The sequence below is a fragment of the Genypterus blacodes genome, unplaced genomic scaffold (genome assembly GCF_046128005.1).
Source record: "Genypterus blacodes isolate CSIRO-AG114 ecotype Tasmania unplaced genomic scaffold, CSIRO-AGI_Gbla_v1 ptg000337l_1, whole genome shotgun sequence".
In the NCBI taxonomy this organism is placed as follows: Eukaryota; Metazoa; Chordata; class Actinopteri; order Ophidiiformes; family Ophidiidae; genus Genypterus; species Genypterus blacodes.
Window position 1 is genome coordinate 141,423 of NW_027467122.1, and position 23,559 is coordinate 164,981.

Here is a 23,559-nt window from a genome sequence, read left to right on the forward strand (position 1 = left end):
AGCCTGAGAGCGACCATGGGACTGTTTGATCAAGAGAGGGAACCGTGTGACAGACAGGAGTTTGGCAAATTCAGCAGTGTCAGCACATTGAGATCACCGAATGAAGCCCTAAGGATGTGGACATATTCTGATATTGTTTAATAACCTGGGGATCTTTGGTAAACATCAAATTAAACATGAAAATGCTGTGCAAACTTCTTCAGCAGTTTATTCTCAGGCTGTATTGACTTTGATCATGGAGTCCAGCAGCAAAACACAAACGCTGCTGAAGCTCCCAGAGGAGAAGCTTCATGTCTCTGCAGGGACACAGACCTTCAGGCCTCCCACTCAGATCACAACAAATGATCAAACTGGAGCACTTGATACTAAACTGCTGTCCTCATCTCCAGATGTCCACAGACAACCACAGGTACTTTGAAATCCAAACCAGACGGTGGATCAGGCTGCAAAGGAGCCTGCAAAGATCATCTGCAAGATCTTTCCAGAGAAGATCCCTCAGCTGCCAGAGGAACTCTTCAAGAGCCTGATGTTCTCCCTGGAGCTGGGAATGACCTCGTATCCTCCCGGCCTGTCACTCAAAGGACTCGCCTCAGAACATCCACAAGTGCTTCACACACAAAGTTTGCACGTGTGTGAACACGGTCACGTACAAGGATTGAGTGTTGATTCTCAGTGAGATCGGCAGTGTTTACACCTAAATTCACAGTACAGGAAGTGGTTTGGTTCAATGTTAGTATTTCAAATATCTTCTGTTTGAGTGATTTCTCTCTCTGGTTGAGCTCAAACTAACGAGTCCATGAAAGTGTGGATCTGCATGAGGGTAAAGCCTCTCAGGGTTCAGATCTGGTTCCTCTGTGGTTGGTTGACCTTGACGTTTGTCTCCAGCATGAGTTCAGAGGTCAGCCAGCTGTGTTTGGAAGCTTTGTCTCCTCTGGCTGAACAGTGCGCCAAGAACCAGGAGAAGGACACGCCGCTCTTCATCGCCACGCGGCACTTCCTCAAGGTACGAGCCCGTCCAGGTCTTAGGGCCAGTAAAGGTTTGAGTCCCGATTGTTCCCTCACCTGGTGGCCTTCTGGTCTGTGTGCAGTTGGTGTTCGACATGTTGGTCCTTCAGAAGCACAACATGGAGATGACGGTGGCGGCGGGAGAAGCTCTGTACACGCTCGTGTGTCTGCACCAAGTGAGTGAACCAGAGACTCCAAACACTCCAGGCTCCCCGGGTTTGATGTCCTGATCGTGACGTCGATGCTCTGAAAGTTCCAGAGCATCGACGTCATGATCAGGACGTTCAATCGAACCCTCTGGAGTAGGAAGTCCATGTGAGGGGATTTTATTTTCCAAGAATTCCTGATTTTATTTGCTACATTTGTGCCAACAGTGACAAATGATTACATTTTCATTTTAGATTTCTTTAGCTGGATTAGGTTCAGAAGACAAAGACGTTTAGAAAAGCGTAGTGTAAATGTTTTCATGCCTCCAGAGGCCCTCTAGTGGTGATGTGCAGCACAGCTCAGTGTTCAGACCTCCTTGTGGCTGACGTTGGCATGTTCTCTGCTTGTTCCCGTGAGGCGGAGTACTCTGAGCTGGTGGAGACGCTGCTGTCCTCTCAGAGAGACGCCGTTATCTACCAGCGGCTGGCCGACGCCTTTAACAAGCTGACAGCGAGCAGCAGGCCGCCCACCATGGACCGCAAGCAGAAGGTGGCCTTCCTCAAGAGCCTGGAGGAGTTTGTGGCCAACGTGGGCGGCCTACTGTGCGTGAAATAACCACTGGAAACCGACGCTGCCTCCGAACCAACCAGTCAGCCACCTTCAGCCCCGCCCCCTCTGCCCCGAAGAACTGTGGGTAGAAAAGACGGTCAGAGACCTGAAAGGAGGGTGTGTCTGCCTCTCTCCTGGGAGGGGGTCGTTGCCTGTTTAGCCCCTTTCTCTCATTTGTGGATGTCTTGTTTCGACACCCCCGCCTCTCCTGCCCCGCCCCCTCCAGCCCAGACCGACGGCGCAGTAACCACGGAGACGCACTCAGCCAGAGCATCAAGCCCAGAACGGCGGCTCCTAGACCTTTGCTGTGACCTCGCTCACGTACCTGGAGGCTCCCAGACACACACAGACACACACACACACACACACACACACACACACACACACAGATCATGGTAAGTCTCCGTTCTGACACATTTACCCAGAAATCCTTCCCAGAGTGCCTTTGTTTGTTGATTGTTCTGTGTGTGTGTGAGCTGAATCTTCATTGGACAACAGTGACAAATGTGCCTACAACACACACAAACACACAAACACACACGCACGCACGCACGCACACACACACAGTTGCCATGACAACAGCGGTCGTTGGGGTCGCTGATGCTGCACAGGAGCTTGTGTTGATGAAACCAAAGGGATGGCGAGGAGTTAAGGGTGAACATACATTCATACATTCTGAAGAATTGTAAGAAAAGTTTAAAGACAAAAGTCTGGACTGAAACGTTTTCATACGACGGCCTGACCAATCCAACAGGAAGTGCGACAGTTGAGGCTTTGACCTTTGTGGTTTGCTTTTTTTGCTCTTGTAGTTTTTACTTTGCCCCCGTGGAAGCAAACACGAGGGGGCGTGGCCTCTGCCTGAAGGTTTGTCTCATTGTATTTCTACAGCTGATCCACCTCACACTGGACTGAAGCAGAGACTCTGATCAGCTGCTCTGTGCGTTTGTTAAAGTGTATACGTGTACATAAATGTATTGTATAAAATCACGCCTCTGCTTTTTTCTTTACATGTTTGCTTTGTTGTAATGTCTTTAATCTGCCCGCTGTATAAAGTTATTAATTATTATGATGCGTTCAGGTTCAGTCTGCTCGTTAGTGTGAGCAGCTCTGCCCTCTGCTGGAGGAAGTTGGGATTGATTTCATGATTTCTGCATTTATAATAATAATAATAATAATACATTTTATTTGTAGAGCACTTTGCATAGTTAGGAACAATCCCAAAGTGCTACAGAGTATTACTTTACTGATCAGATTTGGGATGACGACAATAATTCTATTTTTTTTTTTTTCTTCTTTTTTTCGAGTCTTTCCAAGTCAACAAGTCTGTGAAGTGAAACTTGGGTCATGACAAACTGACCCAAGTCCACTGGAGCTGGAAGTGGATCCGAGTAGAAAACAAAGAAGATTGAGTCATAAAACAGAAACAGAATAACTTTATACGTCAAATATTGGAAACATTTTGTGATTTTGAAATTATTTAGTCGATTTGTCGGTTTGCGTTTTTCCGCTGGAGGCAAATCTAGCAGAAAAGATCAAATTACCATTTGAGCGTTTCAGCATTTTGTGCTGGGACCCCAAATAAGAATACAAACTAAAATGAGCTTTAAAGAAAGAAAGAAGCTCAACCAAATTCAGAATGCAAGTAGTTTATTGAATCCAAGCAGGTTTCACTCTCACCACAATCAGAACAGAGCCAGAACTTTAGCATCACAATGAAAGCTTGAGTTTGATGATGAATGAAGGAGGGAGGTGATTCTGTTGATGTTTGTTACAACGCCTCCACAGTGGATCAGCCTTCCAAATGATGACATCATTGAGGCCTGTTGTTTAGGATGAGTTGGACCTGATGGTAGGATGATGAAGGTCATCACGCGTGTTTGGCGCATACGAAGGATCTTCTATCTCCACACCTGCGGTCGTTGAAGCGTCCTGTGGAAAGACGTCAGACATTAGACAACAGTTTGGATCTCTGTGGTCTGTGTGATGAAGGTTTCATTCTTTGTCTTTGTGGCATCTTTAACTCTAACAGCACAAACGATCCAGTCCAGATCCAGTCCCCCCTGGTGCCCCTGGTGGCCCTGGTTGCCAAGGATACAGTGAGTATTTGGTACCTGAGGAGTACATCTCCGCACAGTCCTCATTCCTCCAGTTGTTGGGTTCCCCGTGATGCCAGGGTCTGTAGTTAAATCTGGAGCCATCGGTGTAGAACCAGCGACCCTCCTGGAAGAGGATGGATGTGGAAAATGATTGTTAATTGAATAGTTGGTACTTGTATATGTGTGTACTCTGAGCTTATGTGTCAGTTTGCCCTTTCTAACTGTTAATACTTCATAAAGCTCCATAACTCATCCAATGTGACCAGGATGGGTTTTTGCCATTGAAGACCCAGACCAGGAAATGGTGCACTGTCACTTTAAGACAGGATGACATGACGATGAGTCACATTTTCATTGTGTTCTCTACTCGTGCAGAAAGAGAGTGAATGTAATCAGGCATCTTGCAGCAGGACGGCTTTTCAGTCAGGAAAGGCAGAGAAAGCAAAGTCAGGGGAGAATAAAGTTACCAAACACAATAAGAGTCAAGTGTGCTACACAAATTTGGCGAGGCAGTAGCTCAGTCTGTAGAGATTCCGTTTGGGAACCGGAGGGTCGCCGGTTCAAGTCCCCCATGTGGACCAAGTAAGCAGACTGGTAGCTAGTGAGTTGCCAGTTTGCCTCCAGAGCACTGCCGAGGTGCACATGAGCAAGGCACCGAACCCCCAACTGCTCCACGGGCGCCGAAAAATGGCTGCCCTGCACCCCCTCTGTAGTGCATGTGTTTGTGTGTGTGATATGTAGGGGGTGCAAGACAAATTTCAATTGTGTGTGATTGCTGTCAGTTGCATGCAAAATGACTTAAATAAACGATCTTATCTTAGCTTATCTCTTATCTTATCTTATCTTAAGGAACCACGTCGACATTGAGTCAAAGTCTCTCCTTCTCCTTCTTCAGAGTCCAAGGAAATGTGAGATGAGTTGTAACATTTTTTAGTTGGACGGAGATCTGCCTTCTGACTTGGAGGGGGCGTGTCCTCTCCTCCCCCACATTAATGTGATTGGCCACAGTAGGCATCACTCTTCTGAGATCAACTGACTGACGTGTCGTCATGCAACTCTGGGAGGATTTTTCTTTCCTTGTTCTTTACTGACCTTAAGGGCGTCGTAAAGTCCAGTCCAGGTGTTGCGAGCTCTGTGAAATCTCGCCCGGATAAATCTCAGCACACAGTTCCGTTCTCTGAAGTTGTGGTAGGAGGCCAAATGTCCCCCCATTCTCATGCAATAAGACTTAACGAGAGGAGAAAGGAGAAAGAGATTAAAAACAAGAAAAGAGTCTGAATGAACTTTTAAAATTCAGGAAAACCTCTGAACTAAAGGTGAAATGACTAAAGAGCAGCTGGAAGCTGATTGGTTACCTCAGCGTCAGGCATGCTCAGAGGCCTCAATACAGGCAGGAAATAACGACCGTGACACCGGCCCCAACCTCTGCAATGATGCCAACAGTGCCCTAACACACAGAACCAGTCAGTCAATCAAAATGTATCAATGATTGTGTTCATGTTCATTTGCACAACATGTAATCAAAGGAAGGAAGCAGGACCGACCTTCAGCTGAGGCAAACTGTAAAGGAAGAAGAAACACAAAGTCAGAGGGAAAATCAAAAAGCAATGGAGTCAAATTCCTGTTAAGATATCAACAAGAGAATGAAGAAGATCTGAAGACAATAAACTAAGGAGGAGAGAAAGTGAGGAAGATGAAGTAGAAAGCACAGAACACTACACAGTTGGAATGGAAGATGAAGCCCTAAGAACCTGAGTGTGTGTTTGACTCACCAGAGCCACAGTGAGGAGCGTGAGGAGCGGAAGAAAGGATGCCATCTGTGGAATAGAGACATGGAAGGAGTCCAGATGACTGAGCTTTTATTCAGACAGTAAAGGCATCACAGAATCAGACCAAACAAAGTTAAGACACTGACCTCAGTGGTGATGAAGAGGAGCTGATGTTGCAGCAGCAGGTTTCTGTGTCAGGATGATGTTGGAGGAAGAAACTCAGCACCTTTATACCTTCAAAACATCGCCCCAAACACACACACACACACACACACACACACACACACACACACACAAACATTGTATTATCATGTGTCTATAATGACACATCAAGGAGCTGCCTTCAGTAAATAAGCAGCAGATCTGTGTGGTTTTGAATAAAGGTTAATAAGGTTGAGACGGTTTCAGCCTCAGGAGCTCCATGTGACTTTAAGATGGAACGATTCCACGGCTGCATCAAGTTTCATCAAAGTGACAAAGATAGAAAAGAAGTGAAAGGTTTCCACTGATTCATAAACCATGACTCCTCAGAGTCCCTGAGACTCTGGAGTCCCCTTCACCTCAGGAAGAAGGTCTGGATGTCTCATTGTCACATCAGTTCAAAAATCATCTGAGGTCTCCAGGAAGTGGCGGCGCTCAGCTCGGCTCCACAAGATCTCACTGCAGATGGAGCAGAATCTGAACGGGTGCTGCCATTCTTCAGGGTCAAAGGTGGGATGAGATGAGAGACATTCATCCATTCATCGTCTCCACCATCACTTTCTTTTGCTCACCACCCAGAGTTTGTGATCAGAGGTAAGAGTTGATGAAGATGCAGCTCTCTACCTTCAGATCAGGATGCATTTAGGTTTAGATCCAAACTGCAACTTGTGTCACTGCCAGCTGGTTGTTAGGGAATCACTAGGAAGCAAGACTGTAGAGCTATTATGGGTTAGATGTCTTTATGGGGACCATAAGGTTGAACTTACACTGTGTATGCTAGGGGAACTGCTCCTTTACGTCCAACCAACCAAAAAGAAGCTGTATCATAGTTTATTACTGCAACAAAAGCCTGAGAGCGACCATGGGACTGTTTGATCAAGAGAGGGAAGCGTGTGACAGACAGGAGTTTGGCAAATTAGGCAGTGTCAGCACATTGAGATCACTGAATGAAGCCCTAAGGATGTGGACATATTCTGAAAATGCTGTGCAAACTTCTTCAGCAGTTTATTCTCAGGCTGTATTGACTTTGATCATGGAGTCCAGCAGCAAAACACAGTTTGTGTCACATTAAAGACATTGTGCTGAGGCTCAGCTGTCTAATTCTCTGGATATTAGGACTTTAGTCTTCCAACATTTGGACTTTTGTGTCCCAAAACCTACAGGGCTACAGAGCTATGGAGGTTGAAGAGTGTTTTATATGTATTCATTTCATAACTGGGTGTCACAAAAATGTCAGTGTTACCAATGATCAAATGGGTCATTTCTGTGAAAGGGCCGTCTCTTCGACAAGGAAAGAGCGAGAGCTCCAGAATCTCAACTACATCATCTAGATGGCACCAGGATCATTTGCAGCAAGTTTGGGGCAAATTCAAATATTTGTCAAATTTGGGAAAATGTCATCATTTTCTAGATGTGGTTGAATTTGTTGCATTTGAGAGAGTGCATTGCTCTCTGTTGAATTTGTATATATTTGTAAATCTGATTTCGAAAGAGTCAGTGCCTCCCCAGCCACGAACCTCACCGGGAACCTCACCGGGAACCTCACCGGGAACCTCACCGGGAACCTCGCCGCATAGCTTAGAATTTAATGCACATTAACAGGGTAGCTATGTTTCTACAGGACACTAGGCCCAGTTTGATATAAAAAACAATTTTATACAATATATTTAGAAGGGGGTCCCTGCTCCATCTCTCCATCAGTTTGGGGGTCCTTGGCCTGAAAACCGTTGAAGACCCCTGAACTAGGCGGCTGTGACCTAGTGGAAAGTACTGTGTTAGTGTAAAGGCCTCAAGTGGGCCTCCAACATAAGAGCCTCACAGAGAAGAGATTCTCAGAAAGCCCATGTTCAACAGGAAGCTCAATACCGAGTTCCAATTTAGGAAATGTATAACTGACAAAAGGGTACATTGTCAGCAAGAGGAGAAGACCCCCACTGGCATACCATCGCCAGATACGGCAAGATGCACTACTTCTATACTATCTGTAATGCACAGGACCTGAGAAGAGGGAATCGTGTGCCGATGGGCGTGGACACGCCTGTGCACCAACCACAAACCAACACGAAGAAGACACACACACTGAACAGTATAAATTGTATGGAAATCCAAGGTTCGGGCTCATGTTGTGGAAATGTAGACAGTTAACTGCGTGAAGTCTGTGGACCATTTGAAGCAGCATGAGACCTCAACTGAGACCATGAGACCTCAGCTGAGACCATGAGATCTCAGCTGAGACCATGAGATCTCAGCTGAGTCAGATACTCTGCATCACAACTTTAACCTCTATTGCTTGATAAACAGCCTAAGTGTGGCCTCTCTCTCCCTCTCCTTGAAGTCCTTGTTGCTGGCCTGAAGAAGAATTTTGAACACAACAGTTAGAGACCTGAAAGGAGGGTGTGTCTGCCTCTCTCCTGGGAGGGGGTCGTTGCCTGTTTAGCCCCTTTCTCTCATTTGTGGATGTCTTGTTTCGACACCCCCGCCTCTCCTGCCCCGCCCCCTCCAGCCCAGACCGACGGCGCAGTAACCACGGAGACGCACTCAGCCAGAGCATCAAGCCCAGAACGGCGGCTCCTAGACCTTTGCTGTGACCTCGCTCACGTACCTGGAGGCTCCCAGACACACACACTTACACACACACACACACACACACACGCACACACACACACACACACACACACACAGTGTTGTTATACAGTACTTATACCAATAGATGGCGGTGCTGTTCTCAACCTATACTGTCTCTGCCTGTATGTTATACGGTGAAGAAACTACACTTCAGGTGTTACGTGTGTTAGTTCGTTGTGTTATGCTGTTGCTGTCTGCAATAAAACAATAAAACAATAGGTTATGGGCCCAGAGCATCGCTAAAAAGCTGAAGACCACGGAATTGTGTGTGAGATAAACAGTATTGTGGGAATTCACAATGGAGGACAAGCTGTTTATTGACAAGCTGAGCGGACCAGAGAATTGGGCAACATGGAAGTTTCAGATGGAGCACTTGCTAAAGGCTAAAGGACTATGGGGTATGCTAACAGAGGAAGACACGCTACCCGGAGACGCTGGCGCAGCAGCACAGGCTGAGTTTACCAGACGGAGAGAGAAAACATTCTCGACGGTCGTGCTGAACGTAAGTACGCCACAGATGTATCTGATAACAAGCTGCAAGACTCCCAAAGAAGCGTGGACTACGCTGAAAGCCAATTTTGAGAGAGATACTTTGGCAAATAAACTATTTCTGAAGAAGAAATATTTCAGATGTGAAATGAAAGAAGGAGATAGTTTAACAGAGCATCTAAAACAAATGAAGGAGCTAACTGATCAATTATCAGCAATTGAAGCTGTAATTGAAGAAGAGGATCAAATTGTGACACTATTGGGAAGTTTGCCACAAAGTTATGCAACAATTGTCACTGCACTAGAAACAAAAATCGACAACCTGACACTGAAGTTTGTTCAGCAAGCATTAATCAATGAAGAACAAAAGCGAGTTAATGTTAATGACAACAGTGGTGCTACGTCAGGTGGTGCTGCAGCCATGTCATCACAGTTTCCTGGAAATGTGCACGATGGCTCCAAAGCAGTGGGAGCAGCAGGACAAAGTACGTGGAGATGCTATAAATGTGGGAAAGAAGGCCATATCAAACGTGACTGTCCAAGCTGGAAAAATAAACCTAAAAAGAAAACCCACAAAGCCAAAAATATGATGTTGGAGGATGAAGATGACCCATTTGAGAGTGCCTTTGTGACTGGAGGGGAAGTATCTGGCAGACCACAACAGGCTGAATGGTTAATTGATTCAGGAGCATCAAAGCACATGACACGTGATCAAGAAATTCTCCAGGAGTACCAGCAGTTCTCAAAAGCACAGTCAGTGAAACTCGGTGACGGTAGGGTGGTTAACGCCCTAGGAATCGGAAATGTCAACATGAAAATGACTTTCAAGTCAAGTAATGTAAAAAATGTCACTATGTATGAAGTGTTGTATGTTCCAAAGTTGTCTGGGAATTTATTCTCAGTGGGAGCTTCTACCAAAAAGGGAAATACAGTACAGTTTAAGAGGTCTCGCTGCTACATTCGTGGAAGAGATGGATCTCTTGAGGGAATGGGAACACAAAGATCTGATGGACTTTATCAGCTGGATGTGGAAGGAAGTGACTCTGTCTTTCACAGTGCATCAGTAGCTGCTAGTTTGTGGCACCAGCGCCTTGGTCACACTACCAAACTGAAGGAACTAAAAGGTCTGGTGAACGGAGTGGACTTCTCTACAGAAAAGGAAGTTCCCTTCTGTGAAGGATGTGTGGAAGGCAAACTGGCAAAAAAGCCATTCAAGTCGATTGGAAAAATACGTTCTGAGCGCAGGATGCAGCTGATTCATAGTGATGTCTGTGGTCCCATGCAGACTGAATCTATAAGTGGATCAAAATATTTTGTCACTTTCATAGATGACTACTCAAGATGCTGCAAAGTGTACTTCATGAAACAGAAGAATGAAGTGCTATACAAATTCAAGGAATTTGAAAAAACTTTCACAAACGAGTGTGGGCTGAACGTCTCAAGGTTGAGAACAGACAATGGTGGTGAGTACACCTCAAAAGAGTTTCAAGAATACTTGAAGGCTCAAGGCATCCACCATGAAATGACTGTACCCCACTCACCACAGCAAAATGGTGTTGCTGAAAGAAAAAACAGAACACTAGTTGAAGCAGCTAGGAGCATGCTGTCTCATGCTAGGTTACCAAAGATGTTCTGGGCAGAGGCTGTAGCCACCGCAGCCTACATACAGAACAGGCTACCTACTTCTGTTCTAAAGGGAGAGACACCGTACCAGAGATGGTGTGGCAAGAAACCTGATGTGAGTCACACAAAGGTGTTTGGCTGTATTGCCTATGCACATGTCCCAGATGAAGAGAGAAGAAAACTGGACAAAAAGACTGTGAAACTTCGCTTCGTGGGATATGCAAACAATGCCAAGGGCTATCGCCTATATGATGAAGAAAAAAGGAGGATTCTAATCCGTCGTGATATCGTCTTTGACGAATCAAACTTCAACTGGAAGCAGGAAGTGAAAGTTCCCTGCACAAAGAACGAAATTACTACAACAACAGATGAGAGTGAAACACGAGATGATGAGGTCACTGTTGAGAGCACTGTCAGAAAAAATGACAGAATCAGAAATGCTCCAAGAAGATTTGGATATGATGAGTTTGCTGATGTAGTGACTGTTGATCATTATGCTAACGTGTGTCGTGTGACAGAGCCACTCTCACTGAAAGAGGCAATGGAGAGTCCTAATGCAAAAGAGTGGCAGGAAGCAGCTGACTTGGAATATGAGTCACTGCTGGAAAATGAGACATGGGACTTAGTGGACTTGCCAAGAGACAGAAAGGCAGTAGGATCAAGGTGGGTGTTCAAAGTTAAGCATCATGGTGATGGAAGAGTGGAACGATACAAGTGCAGGCTCGTTGCTAAGGGCTACTCACAGTTGTATGGTGCTGACTATGATGAAACGTTTTCACCAGTGGTACGATTTAGCTCTATTCGTACTTTATTGTCCTTTGCTGTTCAAAACAATCTGTATGTGCACCAGATGGATGTTGAAACTGCATTCCTTAATGGACACCTGGAAGAGGAAATATACATGGAGCAACCAGAGGGTTACATCAAACCGGGGCAGGAAAATCTGGTATGCAAACTGAAAAGGTCAATCTATGGACTGAAACAGTCACCTCGCTGTTGGAGCAAGACTTTCACAGAGTTCATGATGGAAATTGGATTCAAACAGAGCACATCAGACACCTGCGTGTTTGTGAGATCAAGACAAGAGCTTGAGATACTAGCAGTGTATGTGGATGATTTGATTTTGATTACAGAATCAACTGAGAGCATGAAGGAGCTCAAAACGGCTCTCAAGGAGCGCTTCAAGATGAAAGATATGGGTGAGCTATCCTACATCCTGGGCATCTCTGTGATCCAGGACAAAGGAAAGAACTGTGTCATTCTTCATCAGAAGCATTACATTGAAGCCATACTTCGGAAATATGGAATGGATAATGCCAATCCTGTAGCAACTCCTGCAGATGCCAACGTCAAGCTGAGAAAGAGTGATGGTGTCAGTAAGTCAGTGCATCAACATACTTATCAGTCAATGGTTGGAAGTCTGCTGTATGCTGCAATGGGCACACGACCAGACATAGCTCACGCTGTGAGTGCTGTGTCAAAGTTCAACTCAAATCCAGACGCTTCACACCTGACTGCTGTAAAGAGGATACTTCGATACTTAAAAGGAACAGTGAACTTTGCTCTCAAGTATGAGAAGTCAGACTCTGAAGCCTTAATCGGATACTCAGATGCTGACTGGGCTGGAGATCAGGATGATCGTCGGTCAACAACAGGCAACATCTTTCTTCTGAGTGGAGGAGCGGTGAGCTGGCTCAGCAAGAAACAAGCAACAGTCGCACTTTCAACAGCAGAAGCGGAGTACATCGCACTCAGTCAATCAGCTCAAGAAGGAATCTGGCTGAGACGACTACTGTGTGATCTAGGAGTGGAGTCTATGTCCACAGTGATCCTGGAAGACAACCAAGGAGCCATCGCAATCGCGAAGAACCCTGTGAATCACTCCAGGACCAAACACATAGACATTCGCTACCACTACATCCGTCAATGTGTACAGAATGGACAAATAAAACTGCAATATTGTCCAACAACTGACATGAAAGCGGATATCTTCACCAAGCCACTGGCTAGACAGAGATTTGAATATCTCAGGGGAGAGATCGGACTTTTCCCTATTTAAAATGCTTGACAGGTGTACGAAGAACGCTGCCTGGTCAAAGCAATTTCTGAAAAATGTGAAAAAGAGTTCCTGAAAAACAATGTAAAAGATTTTTTTTTTGAAAATTAAGAGGACTTCTAAATCCTATTGTAAAAGTAAGTGGGAGTGTTGTTATACAGTACTTATACCAATAGATGGCGGTGCTGTTCTCAACCTATACTGTCTCTACCTGTATGTTATACGGTGAAGAAACTACACTTCAGGTGTTACGTGTGTTAGTTCGTTGTGTTATGCTGTTGCTGTCTGCAATAAAACAATAAAACAATACACAGATCATGGTAAGTCTCCGTTCTGACACATTTACCCAGAAATCCTTCCCAGAGTGCCTTTGTTTGTTGATTGTTCTGTGTGTGTGTGAGCTGAATCTTCATTGGACAACAGTGACAAATGTGCCTACAACACACACAAACACACACACACACACGCACGCACGCACGCACACACACACAGTTGCCATGACAACAGCGGTCGTTGGGGTCGCTGATGCTGCACAGGAGCTTGTGTTGATGAAACCAAAGGGATGGCGAGGAGTTAAGGGTGAACATACATTCATACATTCTGAAGAATTGTAAGAAAAGTTTAAAGACAAAAGTCTGGACTGAAACGTTTTCATATGACGGCCTGACCAATCCAACAGGAAGTGCGACAGTTGAGGCTTTGACCTTTGTGGTTTGCTTTTTTTGCTCTTGTAGTTTTTACTTTGCCCCCGTGGAAGCAAACACGAGGGGGCGTGGCCTCTGCCTGAAGGTTTGTCTCATTGTATTTCTACAGCTGATCCACCTCACACTGGACTGAAGCAGAGACTCTGATCAGCTGCTCTGTGCGTTTGTTAAAGTGTATACGTGTACATAAATGTATTGTATAAAATCACGCCTCTGCTTTTTTCTTTACATGTTTGCTTTGTTGTAATGTCTTTAATCTGCCCGCTGAATAAAGTTATTAAGTATTATGATGCGTTCAGGTTCAGTCTGCTCGTTAGTGTGAGCAGCTCTGCCCTCTGCTGGAGGAAGTTGGGATTGATTTCATGATTTCTGCATTTATAATAATAATAATAATAATACATTTTATTTGTAGAGCACTTTGCATAGTTAGGAACAATCCCAAAGTGCTACAGAGTATTACTTTACTGATCAGATTTGGGATGACGACAATAATTCTATTTTTTTTCTTTTTCTTCTTTTTTTCGAGTCTTTCCAAGTCAACAAGTCTGTGAAGTGAAACTTGGGTCATGACAAACTGACCCAAGTCCACTGGAGCTGGAAGTGGATCCGAGTAGAAAACAAAGAAGATTGAGTCATAAAACAGAAACAGAATAACTTTATACGTCAAATATTGGAAACATTTTGTGATTTTGAAATTATTTAGTCGATTTGTCGGTTTGCGTTTTTCCGCTGGAGGCAAATCTAGCAGAAAAGATCAAATTACCATTTGAGCGTTTCAGCATTTTGTGCTGGGACCCCAAATAAGAATACAAACTAAAATGAGCTTTAAAGAAAGAAAGAAGCTCAACCAAATTCAGAATGCAAGTAGTTTATTGAATCCAAGCAGGTTTCACTCTCACCACAATCAGAACAGAGCCAGAACTTTAGCATCACAATGAAAGCTTGAGTTTGATGATGAATGAAGGAGGGAGGTGATTCTGTTGATGTTTGTTACAACGCCTCCACAGTGGATCAGCCTTCCAAATGATGACATCATTGAGGCCTGTTGTTTAGGATGAGTTGGACCTGATGGTAGGATGATGAAGGTCATCACGCGCGTTTGGCGCATACGAAGGATCTTCTATCTCCACACTTGAGGTCGTTGAAGCGTCCTGTGGAAAGACGTCAGACATTAGACAACAGTTTGGATCTCTGTGGTCTGTGTGATGAAGGTTTCATTCTTTGTCTTTGTGGCATCTTTAACTCTAACAGCACAAACGATCCAGTCCAGATCCAGTCCCCCCTGGTGCCCCTGGTGGCCCTGGTTGCCAAGGATACAGTGAGTATTTGGTACCTGAGGAGTACATCTCCACACAGTCCTCATTCCGCAAGTTGTTGGGTTCCCCGTGATGCCAGGGTCTGTAGTTACATCTGGAGCCATCGGTGTTGAACCAGCGACCCTCCTGGAAGAGGATGGATGTGGAAAATGATTGTTAATTGAATAGTTGGTACTTGTATATGTGTGTACTCTGAGCTTATGTGTCAGTTTGCCCTTTCTAACTGTTAATACTTCATAAAGCTCCATAACTCATCCAATGTGACCAGGGTGGGTTTTTGCCATTGAAGACCCAGACCAGGAAATGGTGCACTGTCACTTTAAGACAGGATGACATGACGATGAGTCACATTTTCATTGTGTTCTCTACTCGTGCAGAAAGAGAGTGAATGTAATCAGGCATCTTGCAGCAGGACGGCTTTTCAGTCAGGAAAGGCAGAGAAAGCAAAGTCAGGGGAGAATAAAGTTACCAAACACAATAAGTGTCAAGTGTGCTACACAAATTCGGCGAGGCAGTAGCTCAGTCTGTAGAGGTTCCGTTTGGGAACCGGAGGGTCGCCGGTTCAAGTCCCCCATGTGGACCAAGTAAGCAGACTGGTAGCTAGTGAGTTGCCAGTTTGCCTCCAGAGCACTGCCGAGGTGCACATGAGCAAGGCACCGAACCCCCAACTGCTCCATGGGCGCCGAAAAATGGCTGCCCTGCACCCCCTCTGTAGTGCATGTGTTTGTGTGTGTGATATGTAGGGGGTGCAAGACAAATTTCAATTGTGTGTGATTGCTGTCAGTTGCATGCAAAATGACTTAAATAAACGATCTTATCTTAGCTTATCTCTTATCTTATCTTATCTTAAGGAACCACGTCGACATTGAGTCAAAGTCTCTCCTTCTCCTTCTTCAGAGTCCAAGGAAATGTGAGATGAGTTGTAACATTTTTTAGTTGGACGGAGATCTGCCTTCTGACTTGGAGGGGGCGTGTCCTCTCCTCCCCCACATTAATGTGATTGGCCACAGTAGGCATCACTCTTCTGAGATCAACTGACTGACGTGTCCTCATGCAACTCTGGGAGGATTTTTCTTTCCTTGTTCTTTACTGACCTTAAGGGCGTCGTAAAGTCCAGTCCAGGTGTTGCGAGCTCTGTGAAATCTCGCCCGGATAAATCTCAGCACACAGTTCCGTTCTCTGAAGTTGTGGTAGGAGGCCAAATGTCCCCCCCTTCTCATGCAATAAGACTTAACGAGAGGAGAAAGGAGAAAGAGATTAAAAACAAGAAAAGAGTCTGAATGAACTTTTAAAATTCAGGAAAACCTCTGAACTAAAGGTGAAATGACTAAAGAGCAGCTGGAAGCTGATTGGTTACCTCAGCGTCAGGCATGCTCAGAGGCCTCAATACAGGCAGGAAATAACGACCGTAACACCGGCCCCAACCTCTGCAATGATGCCTACAGTGCCCTAACACACAGAACCAGTCAGTCAATCAAAATGTATCAATGATTGTGTTCATGTTCATTTGCACAACATGTAATCAAAGGAAGGAAGCAGGACCGACCTTCAGCTGAGGCAAACTGTAAAGGAAGAAGAAACACAAAGTCAGAGGGAAAATCAAAAAGCAATGGAGTCAAATTCCTGTTAAGATATCAACAAGAGAATGAAGAAGATCTGAAGACAATAAACTAAGGAGGAGAGAAAGTGAGGAAGATGAAGTAGAAAGCACAGAACACTACACAGTTGGAATGGAAGATGAAGCCCTAAGAACCTGAGTGTGTGTTTGACTCACCAGAGCCACAGTGAGGAGCGTGAGGAGCGGAAGAAAGGATGCCATCTGTGGAATAGAGACATGGAAGGAGTCCAGATGACTGAGCTTTTATTCAGACAGTAAAGGCATCACAGAATCAGACCAAACAAAGTTAAGACACTGACCTCAGTGGTGATGAAGAGGAGCTGATGTTGCAGCAGCAGGTTTCTGTGTCAGGATGATGTTGGAGGAAGAAACTCAGCACCTTTATACCTTCAAAACATCGCCCCAAACACACACACCCACACACACACACACACACACAAACATTGTATTATCATGTGTCTATAATGACACATCAAGGAGCTGCCTTCAGTAAATAAGCAGCAGATCTGTGTGGTTTTGAATAAAGGTTAATAAGGTTGAGACGGTTTCAGCCTCAGGAGCTCCATGTGACTTTAAGATGGAACGATTCCACGGCTGCATCAAGTTTCATCAAAGTGACAAAGATAGAAAAGAAGTGAAAGGTTTCCACTGATTCATAAACCATGACTCCTCAGAGTCCCTGAGACTCTGGAGTCCCCTTCACCTCAGGAAGAAGGTCTGGATGTCTCATTGTCACATCAGTTCAAAAATCATCTGAGGTCTCCAGGAAGTGGCGGCGCTCAGCTCGGCTCCACAAGATCTCACTGCAGATGGAGCAGAATCTGAACGGGTGCTGCCATTCTTCAGGGTCAAAGGTGGGATGAGATGAGAGACATTCATCCATTCATCGTCTCCACCATCACTTTCTTTTGCTCACCACCCAGAGTTTGTGATCAGAGGTAAGAGTTGATGAAGATGCAGCTCTCTACCTTCAGATCAGGATGCATTTAGGTTTAGATCCAAACTGCAACTTGTGTCACTGCCAGCTGGTTGTTAGGGAATCACTAGGAAGCAAGACTGTAGAGCTATTATGGGTTAGATGTCTTTATGGGGACCATAAGGTTGAACTTACACTGTGTATGCTAGGGGAACTGCTCCTTTATGTCCAACCAACCAAAAAGAAGCTTTATCATAGTTTATTACTGCAACAAAAGCCTGAGAGCGACCATGGGACTGTTTGATCAAGAGAGGGAAGCGTGTGACAGACAGGAGTTTGGCAAATTAGGCAGTGTCAGCACATTGAGATCACTGAATGAAGCCCTAAGGATGTGAACATATTCTGATATTGTTTAATAACCTGGGGATCTTTGGTAAACATCAAATTAAACATGAAAATGCTGTGCAAACTTCTTCAGCAGTTTATTCTCAGGCTGTATTGACTTTGATCATGGAGTCCAGCAGCAAAACACAGTTTGTGTCACATTAAAGACATTGTGCTGAGGCTCAGCTGTCTAATTCTCTGGATATTAGGACTTTAGTCTTCCAACATTTGGACTTTTGTGTCCCAAAACCTACAGGGCTACAGAGCTATGGAGGTTGAAGAGTGTTTTATATGTATTCATTTCATAACTGGGTGTCACAAAAATGTCAGTGTTACCAATGATCAAATGGGTCATTTCTGTGAAAGGGCCGTCTCTTCGACAAGGAAAGAGCGAGAGCTCCAGAATCTCAACTACATCATCTAGATGGCACCAGGATCATTTGCAGCAAGTTTGGGGCAAATTCAAATATTTGTCAAATTTGGGAAAATGTCATCATTTTCTAGATGTGGTTGAATTTGTTGCATTTGAGAGAGTGCATTGCTCTCTGTTGAATTTGTATATATTTGTAAATCTGATTTCGAAAGAGTCAGTGCCTCCCCAGCCACGAACCCCAGCCACGAACCCCAGCCACGAACCTCACCGGGAACCTCACCGGGAACCTCACCGGGAACCTCGCCGCATAGCTTAGAATTTAATGCACATTAACAGGGTAGCTATGTTTCTACAGGACACTAGGCCCAGTTTGATATAAAAAACAATTTTATACAATATATTTAGAAGGGGGTCCCTGCTCCATCTCTCCATCAGTTTGGGGGTCCTTGGCCTGAAAACCGTTGAAGACCCCTGAACTAGGCGGCTGTGACCTAGTGGAAAGTACTGTGTTAGTGTAAAGGCCTCAAGTGGGCCTCCAACATAAGAGCCTCACAGAGAAGAGATTCTCAGAAAGCCCATGTTCAACAGGAAGCTCAATACCGAGTTCCAATTTAGGAAATGTATAACTGACAAAAGGGTACATTGTCAGCAAGAGGAGAAGACCCCCACTGGCATACCATCGCCAGATACGGCAAGATGCACTACTTCTATACTATCTGTAATGCACAGGACCTGAGAAGAGGGAATCGTGTGCCGATGGGCGTGGACACGCCTGTGCACCAACCACAAACCAACACGAAGAAGACACACACACTGAACAGTATAAATTGTATGGAAATCCAAGGTTCGGGCTCATGTTGTGGAAATGTAGACAGTTAACTGCGTGAAGTCTGTGGACCATTTGAAGCAGCATGAGACCTCAACTGAGACCATGAGACCTCAGCTGAGACCATGAGACCTCAGCTGAGACCATGAGACCTCAACGGAGACCATGAGACCTCAGCTGAGACCATGAGATCTCAGCTGAGTCAGATACTCTGCATCACAACTTTAACCTCTATTGCTTGATAAACAGCCTAAGTGTGGCCTCTCTCTCCCTCTCCTTGAAGTCCTTGTTGCTGGCCTGAAGAAGAATTTTGAACACAACAGTTAGAGACCTGAAAGGAGGGTGTGTCTGCCTCTCTCCTGGGAGGGGGTCGTTGCCTGTTTAGCCCCTTTCTCTCATTTGTGGATGTCTTGTTTCGACACCCCCGCCTCTCCTGCCCCGCCCCCTCCAGCCCAGACCGACGGCGCAGTAACCACGGAGACGCACTCAGCCAGAGCATCAAGCCCAGAACGGCGGCTCCTAGACCTTTGCTGTGACCTCGCTCACGTACCTGGAGGCTCCCAGACACACACACACACACACACACACACACACACACACACACACACACACAGATCATGGTAAGTCTCCGTTCTGACACATTTACCCAGAAATCCTTCCCAGAGTGCCTTTGTTTGTTGATTGTTCTGTGTGTGTGTGAGCTGAATCTTCATTGGACAACAGTGACAAATGTGCCTACAACACACACAAACACACACACGCACGCACGCACGCACACACACACAGTTGCCATGACAACAGCGGTCGTTGGGGTTGCTGATGCTGCACAGGAGCTTGTGTTGATGAAACCAAAGGGATGGCGAGGAGTTAAGGGTGAACATACATTCATACATTCTGAAGAATTGTAAGAAAAGTTTAAAGACAAAAGTCTGGACTGAAACGTTTTCATACGACGGCCTGACCAATCCAACAGGAAGTGCGACAGTTGAGGCTTTGACCTTTGTGGTTTGCTTTTTTTGCTCTTGTAGTTTTTACTTTGCCCCCGTGGAAGCAAACACGAGGGGGCGTGGCCTCTGCCTGAAGGTTTGTCTCATTGTATTTCTACAGCTGATCCACCTCACACTGGACTGAAGCAGGGACTCTGATCAGCTGCTCTGTGCGTTTGTTAAAGTGTATACGTGTACATAAATGTATTGTATAAAATCACGCCTCTGCTTTTTTCTTTACATGTTTGCTTTGTTGTAATGTCTTAAATCTGCCCGCTGAATAAAGTTATTAATTATTATGATGCGTTCAGGTTCAGTCTGCTCGTTAGTGTGAGCAGCTCTGCCCTCTGCTGGAGGAAGTTGGGATTGATTCCATGATTTCTGCATTTATAATAATAATAATAATAATACATTTTATTTGTAGAGCACTTTGCATAGTTAGGAACAATCCCAAAGTGCTACAGAGTATTACTTTACTGATCAGATTTGGGATGACGACAATAATTCTATTTTTTTTTTTTTTCTTCTTTTTTTCGAGTCTTTCCAAGTCAACAAGTCTGTGAAGTGAAACTTGGGTCATGACAAACTGACCCAAGTCCACTGGAGCTGGAAGTGGATCCGAGTAGAAAACAAAGAAGATTGAGTCATAAAACAGAAACAGAATAACTTTATACGTCAAATATTGGAAACATTTTGTGATTTTGAAATTATTTAGTCGATTTGTCGATTTGCGTTTTTCCGCTGGAGGCAAATCTAGCAGAAAAGATCAAATTACCATTTGAGCGTTTCAGCATTTTGTGCTGGGACCCCAAATAAGAATACAAACTAAAATGAGCTTTAAAGAAAGAAAGAAGCTCAACCAAATTCAGAATGCAAGTAGTTTATTGAATCCAAGCAGGTTTCACTCTCACCACAATCAGAACAGAGCCAGAACTTTAGCATCACAATGAAAGCTTGAGTTTGATGATGAATGAAGGAGGGAGGTGATTCTGTTGATGTTTGTTACAACGCCTCCACAGTGGATCAGCCTTCCAAATGATGACATCATTGAGGCCTGTTGTTTAGGATGAGTTGGACCTGATGGTAGGATGATGAAGGTCATCACGCGTGTTTGGCACATACGAAGGATCTTCTATCTCCACACCTGCGGTCGTTGAAGCGTCCTGTGGAAAGACGTCAGACATTAGACAACAGTTTGGATCTCTGTGGTCTGTGTGATGAAGGTTTCATTCTTTGTCTTTGTGGCATCTTTAACTCTAACAGCACAAACGATCCAGTCCAGATCCAGTCCCCCCTGGTGCCCCTGGTGGCCCTGGTTGCCAAGGATACAGTGAGTATTTGGTACCTGAGGAGTACATCTCCGCACAGTCCTCATTCCTCCAGTTGTTGGGTTCCCCGTGATGCCAGGGTCTGTAGTTAAATCTGGAGCCATCGGTGTAGAACCAGCGACCCTCCTGGAAGAGGATGGATGTGGAAAAATGATTGTTAATTGAATAGTTGGTACTTGTATATGTGTGTACTCTGAGCTTATGTGTCAGTTTGCCCTTTCTAACTGTTAATACTTCATAAAGCTCCATAACTCATCCAATGTGACCAGGATGGGTTTTTGCCATTGAAGACCCAGACCAGGAAATGGTGCACTGTCACTTTAAGACAGGATGACATGACGATGAGTCACATTTTCATTGTGTTCTCTACTCGTGCAGAAAGAGAGTGAATGTAATCAGGCATCTTGCAGCAGGACGGCTTTTCAGTCAGGAAAGGCAGAGAAAGCAAAGTCAGGGGAGAATAAAGTTACCAAACACAATAAGAGTCAAGTGTGCTACACAAATTTGGCGAGGCAGTTGCTCAGTCTGTAGAGATTCCGTTTGGGAACCGGAGGGTCGCCGGTTCAAGTCCCCCATGTGGACCAAGTAAGCAGACTGGTAGCTAGTGAGTTGCCAGTTTGCCTCCAGAGCACTGCCGAGGTGCACATGAGCAAGGCACCGAACCCCCAACTGCTCCATGGGCGCCGAAAAATGGCTGCCCTGCACCCCCTCTGTAGTGCATGTGTTTGTGTGTGTGATATGTAGGGGGTGCAAGACAAATTTCAATTGTGTGTGATTGCTGTCAGTTGCATGCAAAATGACTTAAATAAACGATCTTATCTTAGCTTATCTCTTATCTTATCTTATCTTAAGGAAACACGTCGACATTGAGTCAAAGTCTCTCCTTCTCCTTCTTCAGAGTCCAAGGAAATGTGAGATGAGTTGTAACATTTTTTAGTTGGACGGAGATCTGCCTTCTGACTTGGAGGGGGCGTGTCCTCTCCTCCCCCACATTAATGTGATTGGCCACAGTAGGCATCACTCTTCTGAGATCAACTGACTGACGTGTCCTCATGCAACTCTGGGAGGATTTTTCTTTCCTTGTTCTTTACTGACCTTAAGGGCGTCGTAAAGTCCAGTCCAGGTGTTGCGAGCTCTGTGAAATCTCGCCCGGATCAATCTCAGCACACAGTTCCGTTCTCTCAAGTTGTGGTAGGAGGCCAAATGTCCCCCGCTTCTCATGCAATAAGACTTAACGAGAGGAGAAAGGAGAAAGAGATTAAAAACAAGAAAAGAGTCTGAATGAACTTTTAAAATTCAGGAAAACCTCTGAACTAAAGGTGAAATGACTAAAGAGCAGCTGGAAGCTGATTGGTTACCTCAGCGTCAGGCATGCTCAGAGGCCTCAATACAGGCAGGAAATAACGACCGTGACACCGGCCCCAACCCCTGGAATGACGCCAACAGCGCCCTAACACACAGAACCAGTCAGTCAATCAAAATGTATCAATGATTGTGTTCATGTTCATTTGCACAACATGTAATCAAAGGAAGGAAGCAGGACCGACCTTCAGCTGAGGCAAACTGTAAAGGAAGAAGAAACACAAAGTCAGAGGGAAAATCAAAAAGCAATGGAGTCAAATTGCTGTTAAGATATCAACAAGAGAATGAAGAAGATCTGAAGACAATAAACTAAGGAGGAGAGAAAGTGAGGAAGATGAAGTAGAAAGCACAGAACACTACACAGTTGGAATGGAAGATGAAGCCCTAAGAACCTGAGTGTGTGTTTGACTCACCAGAGCCACAGTGAGGAGCGTGAGGAGCGGAAGAAAGGATGCCATCTGTGGAATAGAGACATGGAAGGAGTCCAGATGACTGAGCTTTTATTCAGACAGTAAAGGCATCACAGAATCAGACCAAACAAAGTTAAGACACTGACCTCAGTGGTGATGAAGAGGAGCTGATGTTGCAGCAGCAGGTTTCTGTGTCAGGATGATGTTGGAGGAAGAAACTCAGCACCTTTATACCTTCAAAACATCGCCCCAAACACACACACACACACACACACACACACACACACACACACACACACACACAAACATTGTATTATCATGTGTCTATAATGACACATCAAGGAGCTGCCTTCAGTAAATAAGCAGCAGATCTGTGTGGTTTTGAATAAAGGTTAATAAGGTTGAGACGGTTTCAGCCTCAGGAGCTCCATGTGACTTTAAGATGGAACGATTCCACGGCTGCATCAAGTTTCATCAAAGTGACAAAGATAGAAAAGAAGTGAAAGGTTTCCACTGATTCATAAACCATGACTCCTCAGAGTCCCTGAGACTCTGGAGTCCCCTTCACCTCAGGAAGAAGGTCTGGATGTCTCATTGTCACATCAGTTCAAAAATCATCTGAGGTCTCCAGGAAGTGGCGGCGCTCAGCTCGGCTCCACAAGATCTCACTGCAGATGGAGCAGAATCTGAACGGGTGCTGCCATTCTTCAGGGTCA

The 23,559-nt window shown here is 45.0% G+C and overlaps 4 protein-coding genes across 4 annotated transcripts; 1 reads left to right on the forward strand and 3 right to left on the reverse strand.

Annotated features, from left to right (window-relative positions):
- The first annotated feature begins 15 nt into the window (after positions 1-15).
- Positions 16-2,801, forward strand: LOC142988613 (exportin-4-like). The gene is made up of 5 exons (XM_076137829.1): positions 16-78; positions 431-555; positions 886-1,003; positions 1,089-1,181; positions 1,570-2,801. The coding sequence occupies exons 1-5, from the start codon at positions 16-18 to the stop codon at positions 1,765-1,767; spliced, it is 597 nt and encodes a 198-aa protein (XP_075993944.1). The 3' UTR covers positions 1,768-2,801.
- Positions 2,802-3,391: 590 nt separating this feature from the next.
- On the reverse strand, positions 3,392-5,859 carry LOC142988579 (galactose-specific lectin nattectin-like). Its single transcript, XM_076137777.1, has 7 exons — positions 5,773-5,859; positions 5,630-5,674; positions 5,402-5,417; positions 5,213-5,304; positions 4,950-5,084; positions 3,873-3,981; positions 3,392-3,690 (listed from the first exon to the last, which is right to left on the reverse strand). Exons 2-7 carry the CDS (start codon positions 5,672-5,674, stop codon positions 3,629-3,631), a joined length of 459 nt encoding a protein of 152 aa, XP_075993892.1. The 5' UTR covers positions 5,773-5,859; the 3' UTR covers positions 3,392-3,628.
- An 8,317-nt stretch (positions 5,860-14,176) lies between these two features.
- LOC142988625 (galactose-specific lectin nattectin-like) lies at positions 14,177-16,629 on the reverse strand. The gene is made up of 7 exons (XM_076137843.1): positions 16,558-16,629; positions 16,415-16,459; positions 16,187-16,202; positions 15,998-16,089; positions 15,735-15,869; positions 14,658-14,766; positions 14,177-14,475 (listed from the first exon to the last, which is right to left on the reverse strand). Exons 2-7 carry the CDS (start codon positions 16,457-16,459, stop codon positions 14,414-14,416), a joined length of 459 nt encoding a protein of 152 aa, XP_075993958.1. The 5' UTR covers positions 16,558-16,629; the 3' UTR covers positions 14,177-14,413.
- Positions 16,630-20,607: 3,978 nt separating this feature from the next.
- On the reverse strand, positions 20,608-23,077 carry LOC142988624 (galactose-specific lectin nattectin-like). The gene is made up of 7 exons (XM_076137842.1): positions 22,990-23,077; positions 22,847-22,891; positions 22,619-22,634; positions 22,430-22,521; positions 22,167-22,301; positions 21,089-21,197; positions 20,608-20,906 (listed from the first exon to the last, which is right to left on the reverse strand). Exons 2-7 carry the CDS (start codon positions 22,889-22,891, stop codon positions 20,845-20,847), a joined length of 459 nt encoding a protein of 152 aa, XP_075993957.1. The 5' UTR covers positions 22,990-23,077; the 3' UTR covers positions 20,608-20,844.
- Between the last annotated feature and the right edge of the window lie 482 nt (positions 23,078-23,559).

Excerpts from the sequence above, each read along its gene's own strand:
- LOC142988625 (XM_076137843.1), bottom strand. The coding sequence starts at position 16,459 with ATGGCATCCTTTCTTCCGCTCCTCACGCTCCTCACTGTGGCTCTG. Across the intron at positions 15,870-15,997 it reads TGAGCATGCCTGACGCTGAG|TCTTATTGCATGAGAAGGGG; the intron begins GTAACCAATCAG and ends CCTCTCGTTAAG. Across the intron at positions 14,767-15,734 it reads GACTTTACGACGCCCTTAAG|GAGGGTCGCTGGTTCAACAC; the intron begins GTCAGTAAAGAA and ends ATCCTCTTCCAG.
- LOC142988613 (XM_076137829.1), top strand. The coding sequence starts at position 16 with ATGGGACTGTTTGATCAAGAGAGGGAACCGTGTGACAGACAGGAGTTT. Across the intron at positions 1,004-1,088 it reads CCACGCGGCACTTCCTCAAG|TTGGTGTTCGACATGTTGGT; the intron begins GTACGAGCCCGT and ends GTCTGTGTGCAG. Across the intron at positions 1,182-1,569 it reads CGCTCGTGTGTCTGCACCAA|GCGGAGTACTCTGAGCTGGT; the intron begins GTGAGTGAACCA and ends TGTTCCCGTGAG.
- LOC142988579 (XM_076137777.1), bottom strand. The coding sequence starts at position 5,674 with ATGGCATCCTTTCTTCCGCTCCTCACGCTCCTCACTGTGGCTCTG. Across the intron at positions 5,085-5,212 it reads TGAGCATGCCTGACGCTGAG|TCTTATTGCATGAGAATGGG; the intron begins GTAACCAATCAG and ends CCTCTCGTTAAG. Across the intron at positions 3,982-4,949 it reads GACTTTACGACGCCCTTAAG|GAGGGTCGCTGGTTCTACAC; the intron begins GTCAGTAAAGAA and ends ATCCTCTTCCAG.
- LOC142988624 (XM_076137842.1), bottom strand. The coding sequence starts at position 22,891 with ATGGCATCCTTTCTTCCGCTCCTCACGCTCCTCACTGTGGCTCTG. Across the intron at positions 21,198-22,166 it reads GACTTTACGACGCCCTTAAG|GAGGGTCGCTGGTTCTACAC; the intron begins GTCAGTAAAGAA and ends ATCCTCTTCCAG. Across the intron at positions 20,907-21,088 it reads TGCGGAGATGTACTCCTCAG|GACGCTTCAACGACCGCAGG; the intron begins GTACCAAATACT and ends GTCTTTCCACAG.